The following is a 17013-nucleotide window of genomic DNA, read 5'->3' as shown; positions in this document are numbered from 1 at the left end:
CCTTTTTTTTCCTTGTTGGCTGCTATTGTTTTAATGAATTGACCTCTTAGAAAAGCTTTTAACGTGTCCCAGAAAATACTAGGGCTAGATGTTGGCTTATTAATGCATATAAAGTGGATAGGTTGTGGTATATGGGGTCAGGGTTAGGAAATAACGACAACCAAAAAGGATTGATTTTCCAATAAACACACTTGGCCACCCCTGATTTAGGAATATTGATACTTAGTGGAGAATGGTCAGAAACTGTTCTAGCAGCGTATTGCGCTGATGAAACCAGTTTGATCATTGCCTCATTACCCAGGCCATGGTCGATCCTGGAAAGTCCTCCGTGTGAGGCCAAGTGGCATGAGTAGCACTTGACCTGAGGGTGCTGTAGCCTCCTAACATCCGGCAGGCCCAGCTCATCTTCAGGTTCATAAACTACCCCACACGGTAGTTTATGAACCTGAAGATAATCCCTGTAAAAAAAGATGTTAGGCATGTAAAGAGTGTATGGACCAACAGGGTCCAACATAACAAACCAGCAAAAAAACCATACTGTCCACCAGGGACCTGCAACTTGGGGGCTAAGTCCAGTAGCCGGCTTTGGGGAGCCAACAGGCACCATGCTGCGTGGTGTTTTGTGCGGCCTTATTAGTTCTGGTGTGACTTGTGTGGATAGTCCTCCTCCTTTTTAGGATTAATGTATACAAATTCAGTCATTGTCTCTTCCGAAACAGTATGATTCCATATATTGGGTGTGTATGTCAGCAATCAGGTTGCCCTCCGGCGCCTGTTGAGTTCCTCCCTCATGGATCGCTCCCCTCTATCCAGCCATTGCATTACCATTGCGGGTTTGTCAAAAAAGTGTACTTCATCCCTGGCAACCACCCGCAAATGGGGGGGATAAAGCATGGCGTACTGTATTTCCAGGGAGCAAAGTCTCTTTTTAACCTCATTGAATTGGGCCCTCTGCTTTTGGGCCTCTGCTTTTAGACCTCTGCTGAAAAATCTGGAAACAATAAGATTTTTGAGTTATCCATTACCAGGGCATCTCCCAGGGATCTTGCTTTGGACAGGATAGCGTCCCAATCTTTATAGTTGAGCAATTTAAACAGAAAGGCCCTGGGAGGGTTGCCTGGGGAAAGAGGCCTGGTAGGAACGCAATGCGCACGCTCCACTGCAAACATAGCTGAAAATGTCTCTTTTCCAAACTTGCTCTGTAGCCGTTGCTCTATGAAGTGTACTGGGTTTTTCCCTTCCATCTTTTCAGGTATACCTATGGCTCTTATATTGTTTCTGCAGAGTCTATTTTCCAAATCATCGAGTCTCGTGGCGTGCTTGTCTACTAAAAGTAACTGGGGCATGTGACTCTCTTTGCATAGGCACCCATTCATCTTCTATTATACTGATGGGCCCTTTAATGGCTGAAGTGCGGTCTCTTCATTTTTTCATGTCCTGGCGCAGGAAGGACATTTCTACTTTTACCACCTTAACTTCTGAGGCTAGTGCTGTTATGGACAGGTTACAGGATGTCACTGCAGAGAAAATGTCTCTTAATGTGGGTTCAGGCCCTGCTGAGCTGTGGGATGTGGTAGCGTGTGGGGTCTAACTCACAGAGTTCATACTCACAGCCTCCCAGGGCAATAATGGTGCCGTCAATCTTCCCGTGGCACTGTGTCATCCGCGTCTGTGTGCCATTGTGATAATCTGGCTGGTCTCCGGGTAAGTCTGGTGTGTCCCAGGAGCCTGGGGGGGGGGATAGCTTCTGTGCTGCCTCCCTGTACTTGTCTTTTGCTGACTTGTGTGCCGGGCCACCATCTTGGGTCGCATGGTCTGGGATGGCCCACAATGCAGGGCCACGTCTAGACATCCTTTCTGCGGTTGTAAGGTATCACCGTGACCGGGGAGATGTACTGCGTCCACCGGAGGGCTGTACGGCTGAAAAGGCTGGCGTTTCATGGTGCTACACAGGATACTTGCACTGAGTCTCGGCAGAGCTCACAAGTCGTGCATCCAGCTACATCCGCTGCCAAGCAGTGATGACACTCTTCATCCGTTTCTTTTTTCTTTCTTTTTCACCTTCATGACTGTCCTTGGTCAGTTGGAGCACATTTATCAGACATTTATAAACTGTTAATTATACCTACCTATACGCAATCACATATTTTTTACCATGTTTTTTCAGACCAGTGTTGGTCAGATGTGCTTTTCTGCCTTCAATACATGGATCACTCCTTCCCCCTGGCCAGTTCCTGTGCTGTTCCCCTGGTCCGGGTGGGATGTCCCTGCTTCAGCCCCGGGTCAGACTTTGTCATTGGAAAACCTCACATCCATCTTGTAGGCTGGATTCTTACTCGGAGCTGATATGTGAGTATCAGACTTCTGGCCTCTGTTATATTATTTTTGGTTACCCATATAGGGATCTTTACCAGTACACACCTTTTATTTATACTTATATTCACATAGAATTTTGGCAACATACTCATGATGAGTGGACATGAGCCACGAAATGCGTAGGGGGTTACATTTTAAATCATGCATTTGTTTATTCTTTTGTACCATGTATTGTTTATGAATTTATTATAATAATCATGTGCCATATGTCAGCATGTCAGCTCTCAATCATGTTCAATCAATTCATTTTTATTCTGTACCATGTATTTCGCTAAACATGAAATGTGCTTCTACATTTAATCTTTGACTAAACTTTATAACACATTTTGTATTTTTGTAATTTCATTTTGTGATATGCCTCATTTAAACTCCCATGACCAGAATTTTTGCTTGTATGTACAGATTAGAGATGGAGGCATGTTACAGTGGTGATGTCAGATCACGCTCTTCTTATGTTCAAAAATTATTGGTCCCCAAAATATGCAAATACTTTAACATGCTAGGAGAGGGGGTGAACTTACGGGAAGAGTCATTGATGGCCTACATAACCCTTATTTTAAAAGGAGGGGAAGGATCCTGCAGCTCCTATGAGCTACAGACCAATATCACTTTTTTTGTAATTCTTTATTTTTCAAAGAAAGTGTGCATAACAATCAGCATAGCCAGCAAAAGTACATAACAAAGTCAGACAGAGAATTCAGACAAGATTACAAAGGCGAGGTCAACAAATCAAATTCTCTGACCTTGCACCGTGTGTAAGGCACAGGCAGGAAGAACCCCGGTATAGCAATACTAACGGTGTGCGAGGCCGTGGAGGCACCCTGACAGTTACTTGCTTGACCTGGAGCTGGTGATAGCACATACCAAGTTATGCAACACAACAACATTATGTACATTTTATAGTTGTTTGGGGAGCTAAACAACCCGAAGGTCTGGTGGGCCCAAACATGAGACACGTGGAAATGTAATGCATCTTAAGATGTTCACAGTATCTGATCAGATAACCCATGAGTAAGAGTTGCGAAGACGGGGTGTGTACCAAGGGGAGAGGGGAAGAGGTAGAGGAACAGATAACCCCAAAAGTGGGAAAGGGATAGGGATCGGGAGAGAAGGGGGTAAGGCGGGGGGCGGAGGGAAGGGGGAGGCATGGTGGATGGTGAAAGCTAGAAACAGGAAATGGAGGAGCAGAGTAGAGTAGTGTAGTGCCCTCTGTCTAGGGGGGGACTGGCCCATTGGGTCAGTTAGTCTGTGCCATCTCTTGGAGATAGGCGTCTGTGTATATAAAATGTTGCCTGGGTCGCCAGGTCTCCCGGAAGGTCTCCTCTCTATTGTACAACATGGCAGTGAGATCCTCCATGTCACTCAGTTTGTTCACTTTAGAAAACCACAGGGACTTTGCCGGCGGGTTCTCTAATCTCCAACAGAGGGGGATATATGCCTTGGCAGCATTCAGTAGCTGAACGGTGAGGGAGGTCTTGTACTGCTTGATGGGTCATTCCGACAGGTGAAGCAAACAGGCCACAGGTTTCCCCTCCACAGAGACATTGGTCAAGTGTCTGTGCGAGCCACCTCGAGCCAGAACGGGATGAGTCTGGGACACGTCCAAAAGACGTGTAGCATCGTCCCTTCTGCAGTGCCACAACGCCAACAGAGGTTAGATACCCGCAGGAAAAAATGGTGTAGAGTGGTGGGTACTCTATACCAGTGAGTCGTTATTTTGTAGCAGGTCTCTTGGACTCTGGTGGCTATAGAAGATTTCTGGGCAAAGTGAAGAATCTTCTTCCTCTGGGTGTCAGTAAATTGGGTTCCGAGTTCAGCTTCCCACTTAGAGAGAAACGGGGGGAACAAACCCTTCCGCTGGTTGGGTCAGGGAGGTTGCGCAGCTGTAAGCTGCTCCAGAAATCCAGAGGAGGGTCCGTCGCTGACGTCCCAGCTTCAGAGGAAAGCTGGCTGTTAGGCTCCAACCAATATCACTTTTAAATACAGATATAAAGACTGTACCTCAGAAATATTTTAGGAAACTGAGATCTATTGTATTAAAATACGTATGGGCACATAAACGACCAAGGATCTCTTACGCCGTGCTGGCAAATGGAAAGAAGAACGGGGGTTAGCAGTACCTGACTTTAAAAAGTATTATCAGGCAATTATTATTTTGCGATTAGCGGACTGGATACATAGCAAGGGAGTAAAAAGTTGGATAGAGATTGAAGTGACACAAAGTAAGGTTGATTTAGGTAAGATGGTTTGGATACCACGGGGTCATCGAGAATTAGCTAATAGCACAAATCCACTGGCTAGAAACACTTTTAGGGTATGGGATGGTCTTTGTAGAGTATATAATTGGGAATATAATGCACCTCTAGTTTTTATTATTAAACACAAATTTTAAGCCAGAGAAAGAAGATTATTTGTATTTTATTAGATGGGCAAAAAAAGAGGTTATACAGTTACAGGATGTGATGAAGGGGAATATAATTTGCACATTTTTTGAAATGAGAGAAAAATGGGGAAGGGTAAGGGGTAGGGGATGGTTGTCTAGAAGTTCTTTTTTAGATGGATTCAAATGTATGTAATGGATTTTGATAAAATAATATTTGAACAATAATAAAAATAAAAAGATAAAATACAAGTATGGAGACCACCCCAAAAAACAAAACAAATAAACAGAATGACATCCATCACAACAGAGCTCCTTGAGGTACTTTGTTTTTGGAAACTGACAAATGTAAATACCCCTATGGAGAGGTGGTTCCATTAGAAGAGGGGTTTCCCAGCTAGAAAACCATATTCAAATAGGACATTACAATACCAAAAGCTCTAAAATGCATATAAAACATTTTTATTGTCTTTTCATTATAGTACGGCTGTCAGTCATAAAAGGTGATGTAACTGCCTACAAATCTAAATACTTTTAAACATTTCAACAAGAACCCTGGAAATCCTTAACCCTGGGTGTGCCTAACATAAAAATTCCAACACTTTCCAGGAAGTATAAAGAGGTGGACAGCCCCTACCACATTTTCAAATTGACTAGTAAGCATGCCTATCATACTGATGTGCCCAAAAGTTGGTTCAGGAATTTCCATAACAGACTGTCCTCGGGTTTAGAGCTCTCATGACATTATAAGTGGTTCTAAAGTCATTTTTTAATGTTTCTGCATTAAGGTAAACAAAGCACCCCACTAACTGTTTCACCCCCCTCATCCCAAGACATTTACCTGGCTCCTCTCATCACCTCCAGCATTGTCTCAGCTGCAGCACCACTCCTCTTTCTTCATGGATTCAAAGTAGACTTATGACTTAACCACTTCAGCCCCAGACCATTTGGCTGGCCAAAGACTAGAGGACTTTTTACAATTTGGCACTGCGCTGCTTTAACTGGAATGCTTTCATTCAATGTTGTACCCAAACAAAATTTGCGTCCTTTTTTTCCCACAAATAGTGCTTTCTTTTGATGGTATTTGATTGCCTCTGCGATTTTTATTTTTTGCGATATAAATGGAAAAAGACAGAAAATTTGGGAAAAAAATGATATTTTCTACTTTTTGTTATAAGAAAAATCTGATAAACTCAATTTTAGTCATACATTTAGGCCCATATGTATTCAGCCACATGTCTTTGGTAAAAAAAATGTCAATAAGCTTATATTTATTGGTTTGCGCAAAAGTTATAGCATCTACAAACTAGGGTACATTTTCTGGAATTTACGCCGCTTTTAGTTTATGACTGCCTATCTCATTTCTTGAGGTGCTAAAATGGCAGGGCAGCACACCCCCCCCCCAATGACCCCATTTTGGAAAGTAGACACCCTAAGGAAATTGCTAAGAGGCACGTTGAGCCCATTGAATATTTTATTTTTTTGTCCCAAGTGATTGAATAATGACAAAAAATATTTTTTTACAAAAAGTTGTCACTAAATGATATATTGCTCATACATGCCATGGTTGTATGTGGAATTGCACCCCAAAATACATTTTGCTGCTTCTCCTGAGCATGGGAATACTGCATGTGTGGGACTTTTTGGGAGCCTATCCGCGTACGGGGCCCCGAAAACCAATCACCGCCTGCAGGATTTCTAAGGGTGTAAATTTTTTATTTCACTCCTCACTATCTATCACAGATTTGAAGGCCATAAAATGCTAAGATGGCACAAACCCCCCCAAATGACCCCATTTTGGAAAGTAGACACCTCAAGCTATTTGCTGAGAGGCATGCTGAGTCCATGGAATATTTTATATTTTGCCACAAGTTTCGGAAAAATGACAAACTTTTTTTTTTTTTGCACAAAGTTGTCACTAAATGATATATTGCTCACACATGCCATGGGCACATGTGGAATTACACCCCAAAATAAATTCTGCTGCTTCTCCCGAGTATGGGGATAGCACATGTGTGGGACTTTTTAGGAGCCTAGCCCCGTACGGGGCCCCGAAAACCAATCACCGTCTTCAGAATTTCTAAGGGCGTAAATTTTTTATTTCACTCCTCACTACCTATCACAGTCTTGAAGGCCATAAAATGCCAAGATGGCACAAACCCCCCCAAATTACCCCATTTTGGAAAGTAGACACCCCAAGCTATTTGCTGAGAGGCATGTCAAGTCCATGGAATATTTTATATTTTGACACAAGTTGCGGGAAAAAGACATTTTTTTTTTGCACAAAGTTGTCACAAAACGATATATTGCTCAAACATGCCATGGGCATATGTGAAATAACACCCCAAAATACATTCTGTTGCTTCTCCTGAGTACAGGGATACCACATGTGAGACTTTTTGGGAGCCTAGCCGCGTACGGGACCCCGAAAACCAAGCACAGTCTTCAGGCTTTCTAAGGGTGTAAATTTTTGATTTCACTCCTCACTACCTATCACAGTTTCGGAGGCCATGGAATGCCCAGATAGCACAACCCCCCCCCCCCCCAAATGACTTGGGGCTTGGTTTTTGGGGTCCCCTACATGGCTAGGCTCCCAAAAAGTCTCACACATGTGGTATCCCTGTACTCAGGAGAAGCAACAGAATGTATTTTGGGGTGTAATTTCACATATGCCCATGGCATGTTTGAGCAATGTATCATTTAGTGACAACTTTGTGCAAAAAAAAATGTCTTTTTTCCACAACTTGTGTCAAAATATAAAATATTCCATGGACTCGACATGCCTCTCAGGAAATACCTTGGGGTGTCTACTTTCCAAAATGGGGTCATTTGGGGGGGTTGAACTGTCCTGCCATTTTATACACAACATTTAGAAGCTTATGTCACACATCACCCACTCTTCTAACCACTTGAAGACACTTTTTGTTTACATGAAAAAATATTTTTTTTTGCATGAAAATTACTTTGAACCCCCAAACATTATAGATATTTTTTAAAGCAAAGGCCCTACAGGTTAAAATGGTGGGTGTTTCATTTTTTCTTTTCACACAGTATTTGTGCAGCAATTTTTCAAACGCATTTTTTTTTGCATTAAAACACACTATATTTAAATGTTTGATGAAATAACAAAGATGATCTTCGGTCGAGTACATGGATACCAAACACAACATGCTTTAAAATTGCGCATAAAAGTGCAGCGGCGACAAACTACATACCTTAATAAAGGCCTTTAAACGCCTTTACAGGTTACCACTTTAGATTTACAGAGGAGGTCTACTGCTAAAATGACTGCCCTCGATCTGACCTTCGCGGTGATACCTCACATGCATGGTGCAATTGCGGTTTACATATGACGCCAGACCGGCACTTGCGTTCTCCTCTCTGCGTGAGAGCAGGGGTGATTTTTTTTTTCTATTTATTTTGCTTTTTTATTTTATTTTTAAACTGTTCCCTTCATTTATATTTTTTTTAATCATTTTTATTGTTATCTCAGGGAATGTAAATATCCCCTATTATAGCAATAGGTAGTGACAGGTACTCTTTTTTGAAAAAATTGGGGTCTATTAGACCCTAGATCTCTCTTCTGCCCTCGAGGCATCTGATCACACCAAGATCGGTATGATAAAATGCTTTCCTAATGGCGCTGTTTATATCCGGTAAAATCTAAGTCATGAAATGCTCGTAGCTTCCGGTTTCTTAGGCCATAGAGATGATTGGAGCCGTTCTGGTCACTGATCAGCTCTATGGTCAGCTGGTGGAACCACCGGCTGCATTCTCAGGTTCCCTGCTGGGACAGGAGAGCCAGAGAAAACCATGGAAGACAGTGGGGGGGGGCATTCCCTCCCACTGCTTGTAAAGGCAGTCTAGAGGCTAATTAGCCACTAGGATTACTTTTACATGAAAGCCGACCGCTGGCTGAAAAGAATGATACCATGATGATACCTAAACCTGCAGGCATCATTCTGGTATAACCACTCAAAGTCCCAGCAACATACCAGTACGTTCCTGGTCCTTGTTGGGCATATATTGTAATCTTTTTTTTCATGCAGCCTGTGGGCTGCATGAAAAAAAGAGATTGATCAGTGAGTATGCCCATCAATTAGAATACCTTCCTTCATCCACCCACTTCTAATGATGGGCATACATGCACCATTTATATATGCCGAAGCATGGGGGCATCCGTCCCAAAAGTTAGGAGCAAATCGCTCCTCTACCCCTGCTGCCCCCATGCTTCGGTTTATATGCTCTTTTTTAACTGTGGTGGTGAAATCACCTCCGACAGCGCAGGAGTCACGGCTTTATGTATCGTGGGAGCAAACGCTGTTGCTGTCAAGATAAATAAATCCGCGCTGCAGCTGAATGGCTTACCTGAAAACAAAAACATGGTTAACAATAAAACACAGTAAACAGTAAAGTATAAAAAAAATACATACCTGAAAAGCAAACATGATAAAACATAATAACAATAAAACATTGCAGAATAGAATACAGTAAAAAAGAGCAGAACAATAGAGAGAGAATAGAGAGAGAGAGAGAACAATAAAACGACAACTATTTTGTTTTTTTTATTTTATATTTTTTACTTTTTTTTTTTTACACTTTTATTTGTAACTGTAACGGTTCAGTTCCAGGTTCGGGTCTCTCAAAATGCGATGGCATCTTGGGAGACCCTGTGAAAATGTGCCTAGTCTGTGCAATGCTGTACCCAATGCTAAAACTCAACTAGCATATGGTAGCGCTCAAAACATTCACCAATGCAAAGACCAGGATTGTCAGGAGAGGAGGGACAATAATAGCGGGTGTCACGCCTATATCCGCGCTTTCTACAGACACAGCATTTTCTTTGGAGGGCTCGTTGGGTAGGGTTACTCGGGAGGACATAAGGAAAATGCCGCTCATGCAGCCGGCTTACTGCATTTGGATTGGGAAGGTGAAGTGGAGCACCGTCTGGAAACAGAAGGGCACTGACGATCTCTTCCTGCAATTTAAGTAAGGATCCAGTCCGTCCTGAAGCTCTGTATAGCACATGAGCATTCAGCAAAGCCAATTGAAATAAGTATACAGACACACTTTTATAGCAGCGCCTGGCCTTATGGGCAACTAGGTATGGCGCCAACAACTGGTCGTTGAGGTCCACCCCTCCCATATTTTGGTTATATTCATGGACACAGAGGGGTTTCTCAACAACACCAGTCGCCGTAGTAATTTGGACCGTTGTGTCTGCATGAAGGGAGGTAAGAACGAAAACATTCTTATTATTCCTCCACTTCATAGCGAGCAAGTTATTACACTTCAAGCAGGCTCTCTCCCCCAGCCTAAGATGGGAATCTACAAGCCGCTGGGGAAAGCCCCGGCGATTAGATTGCACGGTGCCACATGCTCCAATCTGATGATCAAACAAGTGACTAAAAAGTAGCATGCTCGTGTAATAATTGTCCACGTACAAGTGGTACCCCTTTCCGAATAAGGATGACACCAAGTCCCACACAATCTTGCCAGCACTTCAATGTAGCTCCTGACAGTCAGCGACTGTATCAAAATGCTACCAAAAAAACTGTTAGCGATCGCAGGGATCAGGCCTGACTCTGTGAACGCTGCAGTTATGTTCAGCGTTTTGTAAGTGACAGTGATCGATCGATACTGCACTTGGGTGGGCTGGGCTGAGGGGCAAAACACAGGTGGTAGCAGGTATCTGGGCTGATCCCGCTAACACTGCGTTTTTGGGAACCCTAAACTGCTGGGGACGCTAGTATATATCTGATCAGATCAGATATTGATCCGTTCAGATACTATACCACTAAGGGAGGTGTATGCTGCGTGCGTGGGTGTTAGCGGTACTGGTACTAACCTGACGCTGCCTGAGGCAATGCAGACCCTATCTGACCCTAAAACCTAACTTATATCACCTGCCGGGCGATCAGGGGGTAAACCTTTATTAGGTGATAAACGGCGGGTGCCCTGACACTATAAAAAACAAACTAACCAGCGTCACCTGTAACAGTTATACAGTGATCACTGGTGAAAGGGTTAACTAGGGTGCCATCAGGGGGTTAAAACCTTTACTAGGTAGTATATGGGGGTACCTTACACTATAAAAACCGGACGCTGAACCTAAATACTTACCTGGCTAATTAGCGTCACCTGTGACACTAATATGGCGATCATAAAAAAGATTTCTTAGTGACACTGGCGACAGGGGTTAACTGGGGGGTGATCAAGGGGTTAAATATTTATTAGGGGGGTTAGGGGGGTACCCTAGACCTAAAGAGGTCTAACACTAACTGACCTACCATTTATTATATACCTATCATTTATTCACAAATGACACCAATGCAGTAATCAGTACAAAAAAAAATGCTATTGGTGTCACTGTGACAGGGGGTGCAGGGGGGGGATTAGTGTGCCTGCGTGTTCTCCTGTAAGTGTAGTGTTGGTGCACTTACTTGGATGTCTTCTCTCCTCAGAAGCCGGAACGAAAAGGCTTCACGAGGAGCGATGACATCACTTCCTCTGTCTCTGTTTACAGTTCAGAAGCAGAGGAAGCTTGTCATTTGCCAGGAACGATTGTGAGGGGTGGCCATGATTTAGTTGCCTCTCCCTCAGCACGGATCGCTCCTGGAGATAATCCGACCGCCGCAGGCAGGCAGGATCGTACAGGTAAGCCCTTATGCCTGCCCGTGCCACTGTGCCGACGTACATCGGCGTACGGCGGTCGGCAACTGGTTAAAGCAGAAGAAACCACAGGCTCCTGCTGCTGTCATGCAAACTTCTGTGAGGAGGGAGCAGGGGGCATGGCTTACAAATCTTTAATTACTAACAGCTATACAGTACTTTTAAAAAAAAAAAATACTTCTGACAGGCATACTTTAAAGCACATGCAGAGTGTGTGTGTGTGTGTGTATATATATATACAAAAAACACATAAATTAAAAAATGTGGGGTAGGCATACCTTGCAAAGCCTTTGGATATGCTGTAGGTGAAAGCAAGCAAACCAGGGGCTGTCCAAACAAATTGGTGAAATTCTGTAACAACAGGGCAAATAGAGTCAATTCCAGAGCATAGGTTCATTATTTCAGCAGAGAAAACAATCTTTAAATTCTAGAGAATATTGAAACTCACCAGAAGTTTTTACAAAATATTTCTAACGTGAATTAATGGTAGAAATGCTAGAAACAAAATACAGTACAAAATGTAGGTATAATATAAATAAATTCATTTTTTTAGTTGTTGGTTTTTTTTTTTATAAATTCTTTATTTTAGAGAGAAAAGAACATGCAGAATTACAGAGACTACACTGATGCATAACACAGTAAAGTGAACAATCCCCAAAATCCCACATATAGATAACACTGAGAGGAGGAGACCTCTGCTTTCAGAGGAGAAACACCTTACGTATCGAGGGGATAGGAGTCCTCCGCATCCTGCATGATCGTTTTTAAGGTAATTGCCGTTTTGTTGTGGAAAAAGAGAGATTTGCGCCCTTTGGTGACCGGCTCAAAAAAGGACATAGCACCTTAGTGCTGGTAATATAGACAGAATAGGAGAAGAGAAAGAAGATGAGACAGGGAACGCAGGAAAGGGGGAAAAAAAACAGAAAACAAAAATATAATAAAAAAGGGGGGGGGGGTGAGGAAAGGGGAGTTAATACCACCCTCCAGTCACATCAACTTCCCTTTTGGGCCTCCCAGAAGACACCCCCTCAGGAGTGCTGATCCACCAGCCTCCCGTACTTCTCAGAGTAGTGGAATTTGTGCCAGTGGAAACGTTTTTTGGAAAATATCCCGTTTAGGCCTTTCTCCGTGGCTACCAAGTCCTCCACTGCATGTATATCCGCCACTCTTTTCAACCAACCCAGAGGGATGCAGCTCTTTGATTAAGAGGGCCAGTATGGATTTTCTATATCTCTTACTCGGGATCTCGTGATGGTGCAAAAGGAAGAGCTCGGGGGACAACAGCAGCACCCGGTCTGTGAATTTCTGGATGATGTGATGTACCTCTACCCAGAAGGGTTGTAGAATGCGGCTGTCAGGTCACCTGGGACCAGGTGACAGATGCACTCTGTAGGAGTCAGAAGTGCACCACTAAGGTTAGTGGACCCTAGGACTGACTGCTGCGGATTGAACCCTGGAAAGTTCAGGAAGCAGGTCTACAGGATAATTAACATGGATGCCAGTGGGAGCTAGAGCATAGATTCCCCAGGGCGGAGAGTCTAAGAGCCAGCGGGTGTTCACCAGAGCCTCTAGTGGTGAGGATGGACTGCACTGCAATCTGGCTCCAGGTCGCGGCCCCCAGGGTCTCACAGCTCACACTCACCGTAGACTACAAGAGAAGAGGAAGGAGGCAGCAGGCTGGAACGATAGGGAAGTAAGGGGTAAGCCAAAAGTCAGGGCAACTAGCAGACAAAGATAAACATAACACGCCAAAGGTCAGGGTAACAAGCAGACAGGGAGAGTCGAGAACAGGCCAAAGTCAGTAACAGGAATCAGACGTAGGAAACACAGCAAGTACACACGGAGGCACACAATGGTTGATCAGCACTGCTGGCTTGCAGTGCACAGGTTATTATAGGGTTCCCTGATAGGGCCTGGGTTGGGGCCATGCTTAGAGGAGAGGTTATAAAACCAGTCAGGTGAGAGACAGCTGGTCTTTAGAGATGAACACATGGAGACAGGTAAGCTGACAGAGAAAACTCTATGGCATAACCATGACAGCGGCAAGTCCAAAAGACATGCAGGAGCGTTCCGACCTCCTCTCCACATCTCCAGCATAAGTCCGTGCTTTGAGGGAACATCCTAAGTATCTTTTCCGGTGTATAGTACCAACGGTACAGTACTTTGTAACCCGCTTCTTGATGTCTTGCGCAAATAGAGGTCTTGTGGATGAAAAGAATGATCCTGTCTACCTTCTTCTCCGTAAGTTGTAGACCCAGTTCATGCTCGCACCTGGAGACAAAGGGAGGCCTATATTCCGGGGGCGGCGATACCAGTAGTTGATATGTCAGGGAAATCGCATGTCTCAATGGTGTTTGGTCCAGGCATAGTGATTCAAAAGGGGTCAATTGCCTCTCATAAGCACCCGGGGAGGGCAGTGAGCCAATGAAGTGGGACAGCTGGACCTTTTGCCAGAAAGAGAGCCCACTACAGCAGAATCGTCTAATATTTGCTGCCTATTTCTCCAATGTCCATTAGTGAGGAAATGTCATACCTGTGATCTCTCGGCCTGTTTCAATTCTAGGAATCTAGGATCATTGAGTCCCGGAATGAAGGCCAGGTTGCCCACTACCGGAGTAAGTGGGGACGGGGGCGGCGTGACCAACAAGTCTCGGAAAACCTTCCAAGCCATCTGTATTGTCACCCCCACCGTGGGATGGTCTGAAATTCGTTTTGGCAAGGGCTTCTGACACCAGGGCAATGATCCCAGGTGGGCCTCTGTTAGGAATTGTTCTATTTGTACCCATTGTTTCAGAGAACCGTGGCGGCACCAATCTAGTATGCAGGTTAGATGGCATGCCGTGTGATAGAGATTGGCGTCCGGCAAGGCCAAGCCTCCCTTCAGTTTTGAATGCCGGAGAACTGTTTGTTAGCCGTGGGGGTTTCCGGGCCCACACAAAGTGGACAAGCACTCTATTCACCGCCTTTAGGAAGGAGGTAGGCAATTGTATAGGCAGTGCTTGGAAGTAATATAACAGTCTAGGCAGGACATTCATTTTTACTATGCCGCAGCGGCCGAACCAGGAGAACAGCCCATGTTGCCACTCCTGTAGGTCCTTCTTTATGGCTACTAGAAGAGGAGGAAAGTTGAGGAAAATTTCCTCTGTCCTGCCGGGCAACAGGATCCCCAAGTATTTAATGTGGGTAGCCGCCCATTTAAAAGGAAAGTCTACCCGGAGCAGCGCAACCAAGGAGGGAGGCAAAGAGACAGCAAGTGCTTCCGATTTCTGGTAGTTAATACGGAACAATGACAAATCCTCATATATCTTCAGTTCCTTAAGCAAGTCTGGGATAGAAAATAAGGGGATTGGTCAGGAAGAAGAGCAGGTCATCTGCGAATGCCGCAATTTTCGGGGACAGGGTAGTATCGAGGCGAGGGACCTTGATATTTGGGTTGTCCCTGGTGAGACGCAAAAAAGGTTCAAGAGTAAGAACAAATATCAGGGGTGATAAGGGGCACCCCTGTCTTGTCCCCTTTGAGAGGTAGCCATTGACCTTGACCGATGGGCAAGAGTAAATAGCTTGTGTCCAGTTCATCATGCGTTCCTTCAAACCTATACAACGGAGGGTTTCAAACAGGAAGGGCCAGCTCACCCTGTCGAACGCCTTTTCGGCATCCGTCGAGAGGAGCAATAGTGGGAGCTTTGGCGTCCGTGCAGCATGGATAACGTTGATTGCTTTAGTTGTATTATCGCGTGCCTCTCTGGTAGGGACAAATCCGACTTGGTCGGAGTGGATCAGTTGTGGTATCAAGTCAATCAGACGTATAGATAACATTTTTGTGAAGATCATGAGATCTATATTTAATAATGAGATCAGCCAATAATTTTGACATCATAATGGGTCCTTTCCCTCTTTCGGGAGCACTGCAATGTGTGCTCTTAGTGCGTCCCTTGGGAGGGGCATCCCTTCTCCTGCTGCATTGTATGCGGAGAGAAAATGTGGGGTCAACAGGTCCCCAAAGGTCCTGTAGGAAAGACGGGAGTAGCTGTTCGGGCCCGGAGCCTTGACTACAACCCCTGGCAAAAATTATGGAATCACCAGTCCCTGAGGATGTTCCTTCAGTTGTTTATTGTTGTAGAAAAAAAGCAGATCACAGACATGGCCAAAAACTAAAGGCATTTCAAATGGCAACTTTCTGGCTTTAAGAAACACTAAAAGAAATCAAGAAAAATAATTGTGGGGGCCAGTTAGATTTATAGAACAAGCACAGGGAATAAATTATGGAATCACTCAATTCTGAGGAAAAAAATATGGAATCACCCTGTAAATTTTCATTACAAACACTAACACCTGCATCAGATTAAATCTGCTTGTTAGTATGTAGGTAAAGAGGGTAAATCATCACGCAGTGTTGCACAAGATGTTGGTTGTTCACAGTCGGCTGTGTCTAAAACAACATGGGAAGGTGGTTAAAGGCAAGCATACTGGTAAACCAAGGAAGATATCAAAGCGTCAAGACAGAAAACTTAAAGCAATATGCCTTGAAAACAGAAAATGTACAACAAAACAAATGAGAAACAAATGGGAAGAAACTGGAGTCAACATCTGTGACTGAACTGTAAGAAACCGCCTAAAGGAAATGGGATTTACATACAGAAAAGCTAAAAGAAAGCCATCTCTAACACCTAAACACAAAAAAAACAAGGTTACAATGACCTAAGGAAAGGCAGTCGTGGACTGTGGATGATTGTGATGAAAGTCATATTCAGTGATGAATCTCGAATCTGCATTGGGCAAGGTGATGATGCTGGAACTTTTGTTTGGTGCCGTTCCAATGAGATTCATGCAGACGACTGTCTGAAGAAAACATGCACATTTCCACAGTCAATTATGATATGGGGCTGTATGTCAGGTAAAGGCACTGGGGAGATGGCTGTCATTAAATCTTCAATAAATGCACAGGTTTACATTGAAATTTTGGACACTTTTCTTATCCTATCTATTGAAAGATGATGAAATCATTTATCAAGATGATAATGCATCTTGCCATAGAGCAAAAACTGTGAAAAAATTCCTTGAAGAAAGACACATAAGGTCAATGTCATGGCCTGCAAACAGTCCGGATCTCAATCCAATTGAAAATCTGTGGTGGAAGTTAAAGAAAATGGTCCATGACAAGGCTCCAACCTGCAAAGATGATTTGGCATCGGTAATCAGAGAAGGCTGGAGCCAGATTGATGAAGAGTACTGTTTATCACTCATTAAGTCAATGCCTCAGAGACTGCAAGCAGTTATAAAAGCCAGAGGTGGTGCAACAAAGTACTAGTGATGTGTTGGAGTGTTATTTTGTTTGTTTTTCATAATTCCATAATTTTTTCCTCAGAATTGAGTGATTCCATAATTTATTCCCTGTGCTTGTTCTATAAATCTAACTGTTACTGACCACCACAATTATTTTTCTTGATTTCTTTTAGTGTTTCTTAAAGCCAGAAAGTTGCCATTTGAAATGCCTTTAGTTTTTGGCCATGTCTGTGATCGGCTTTTTTTCTACAACAATAAACAACTGAAGGAACATCCTCAGGGACTGGTGATTCCATCATTTT

General features: G+C 43.8%; 1 protein-coding gene across 2 annotated transcripts in view; it reads right to left on the bottom strand.

Annotated features, from left to right (window-relative positions):
* The window catches only part of SCAI (suppressor of cancer cell invasion), a 1468821-nt gene that overhangs the window by 330647 nt on the left and 1121161 nt on the right, over positions 1 to 17013 (bottom strand). For both annotated transcript variants that reach the window (XM_073600351.1, XM_073600352.1), the window contains exon 14: positions 11707 to 11779. In XM_073600351.1, the coding sequence (XP_073456452.1) occupies positions 11707 to 11779 (73 nt within the window). The remainder of the gene's footprint in view (positions 1 to 11706; positions 11780 to 17013) is intronic.

Source organism: Aquarana catesbeiana, linkage group LG09, assembly GCF_042186555.1.
Source record: "Aquarana catesbeiana isolate 2022-GZ linkage group LG09, ASM4218655v1, whole genome shotgun sequence".
Lineage (NCBI taxonomy): Eukaryota > Metazoa > Chordata > Amphibia > Anura > Ranidae > Aquarana > Aquarana catesbeiana.
Note: the sequence above shows the minus strand (reverse complement) of the source record. Positions and strands in the feature narration are given on the sequence as shown.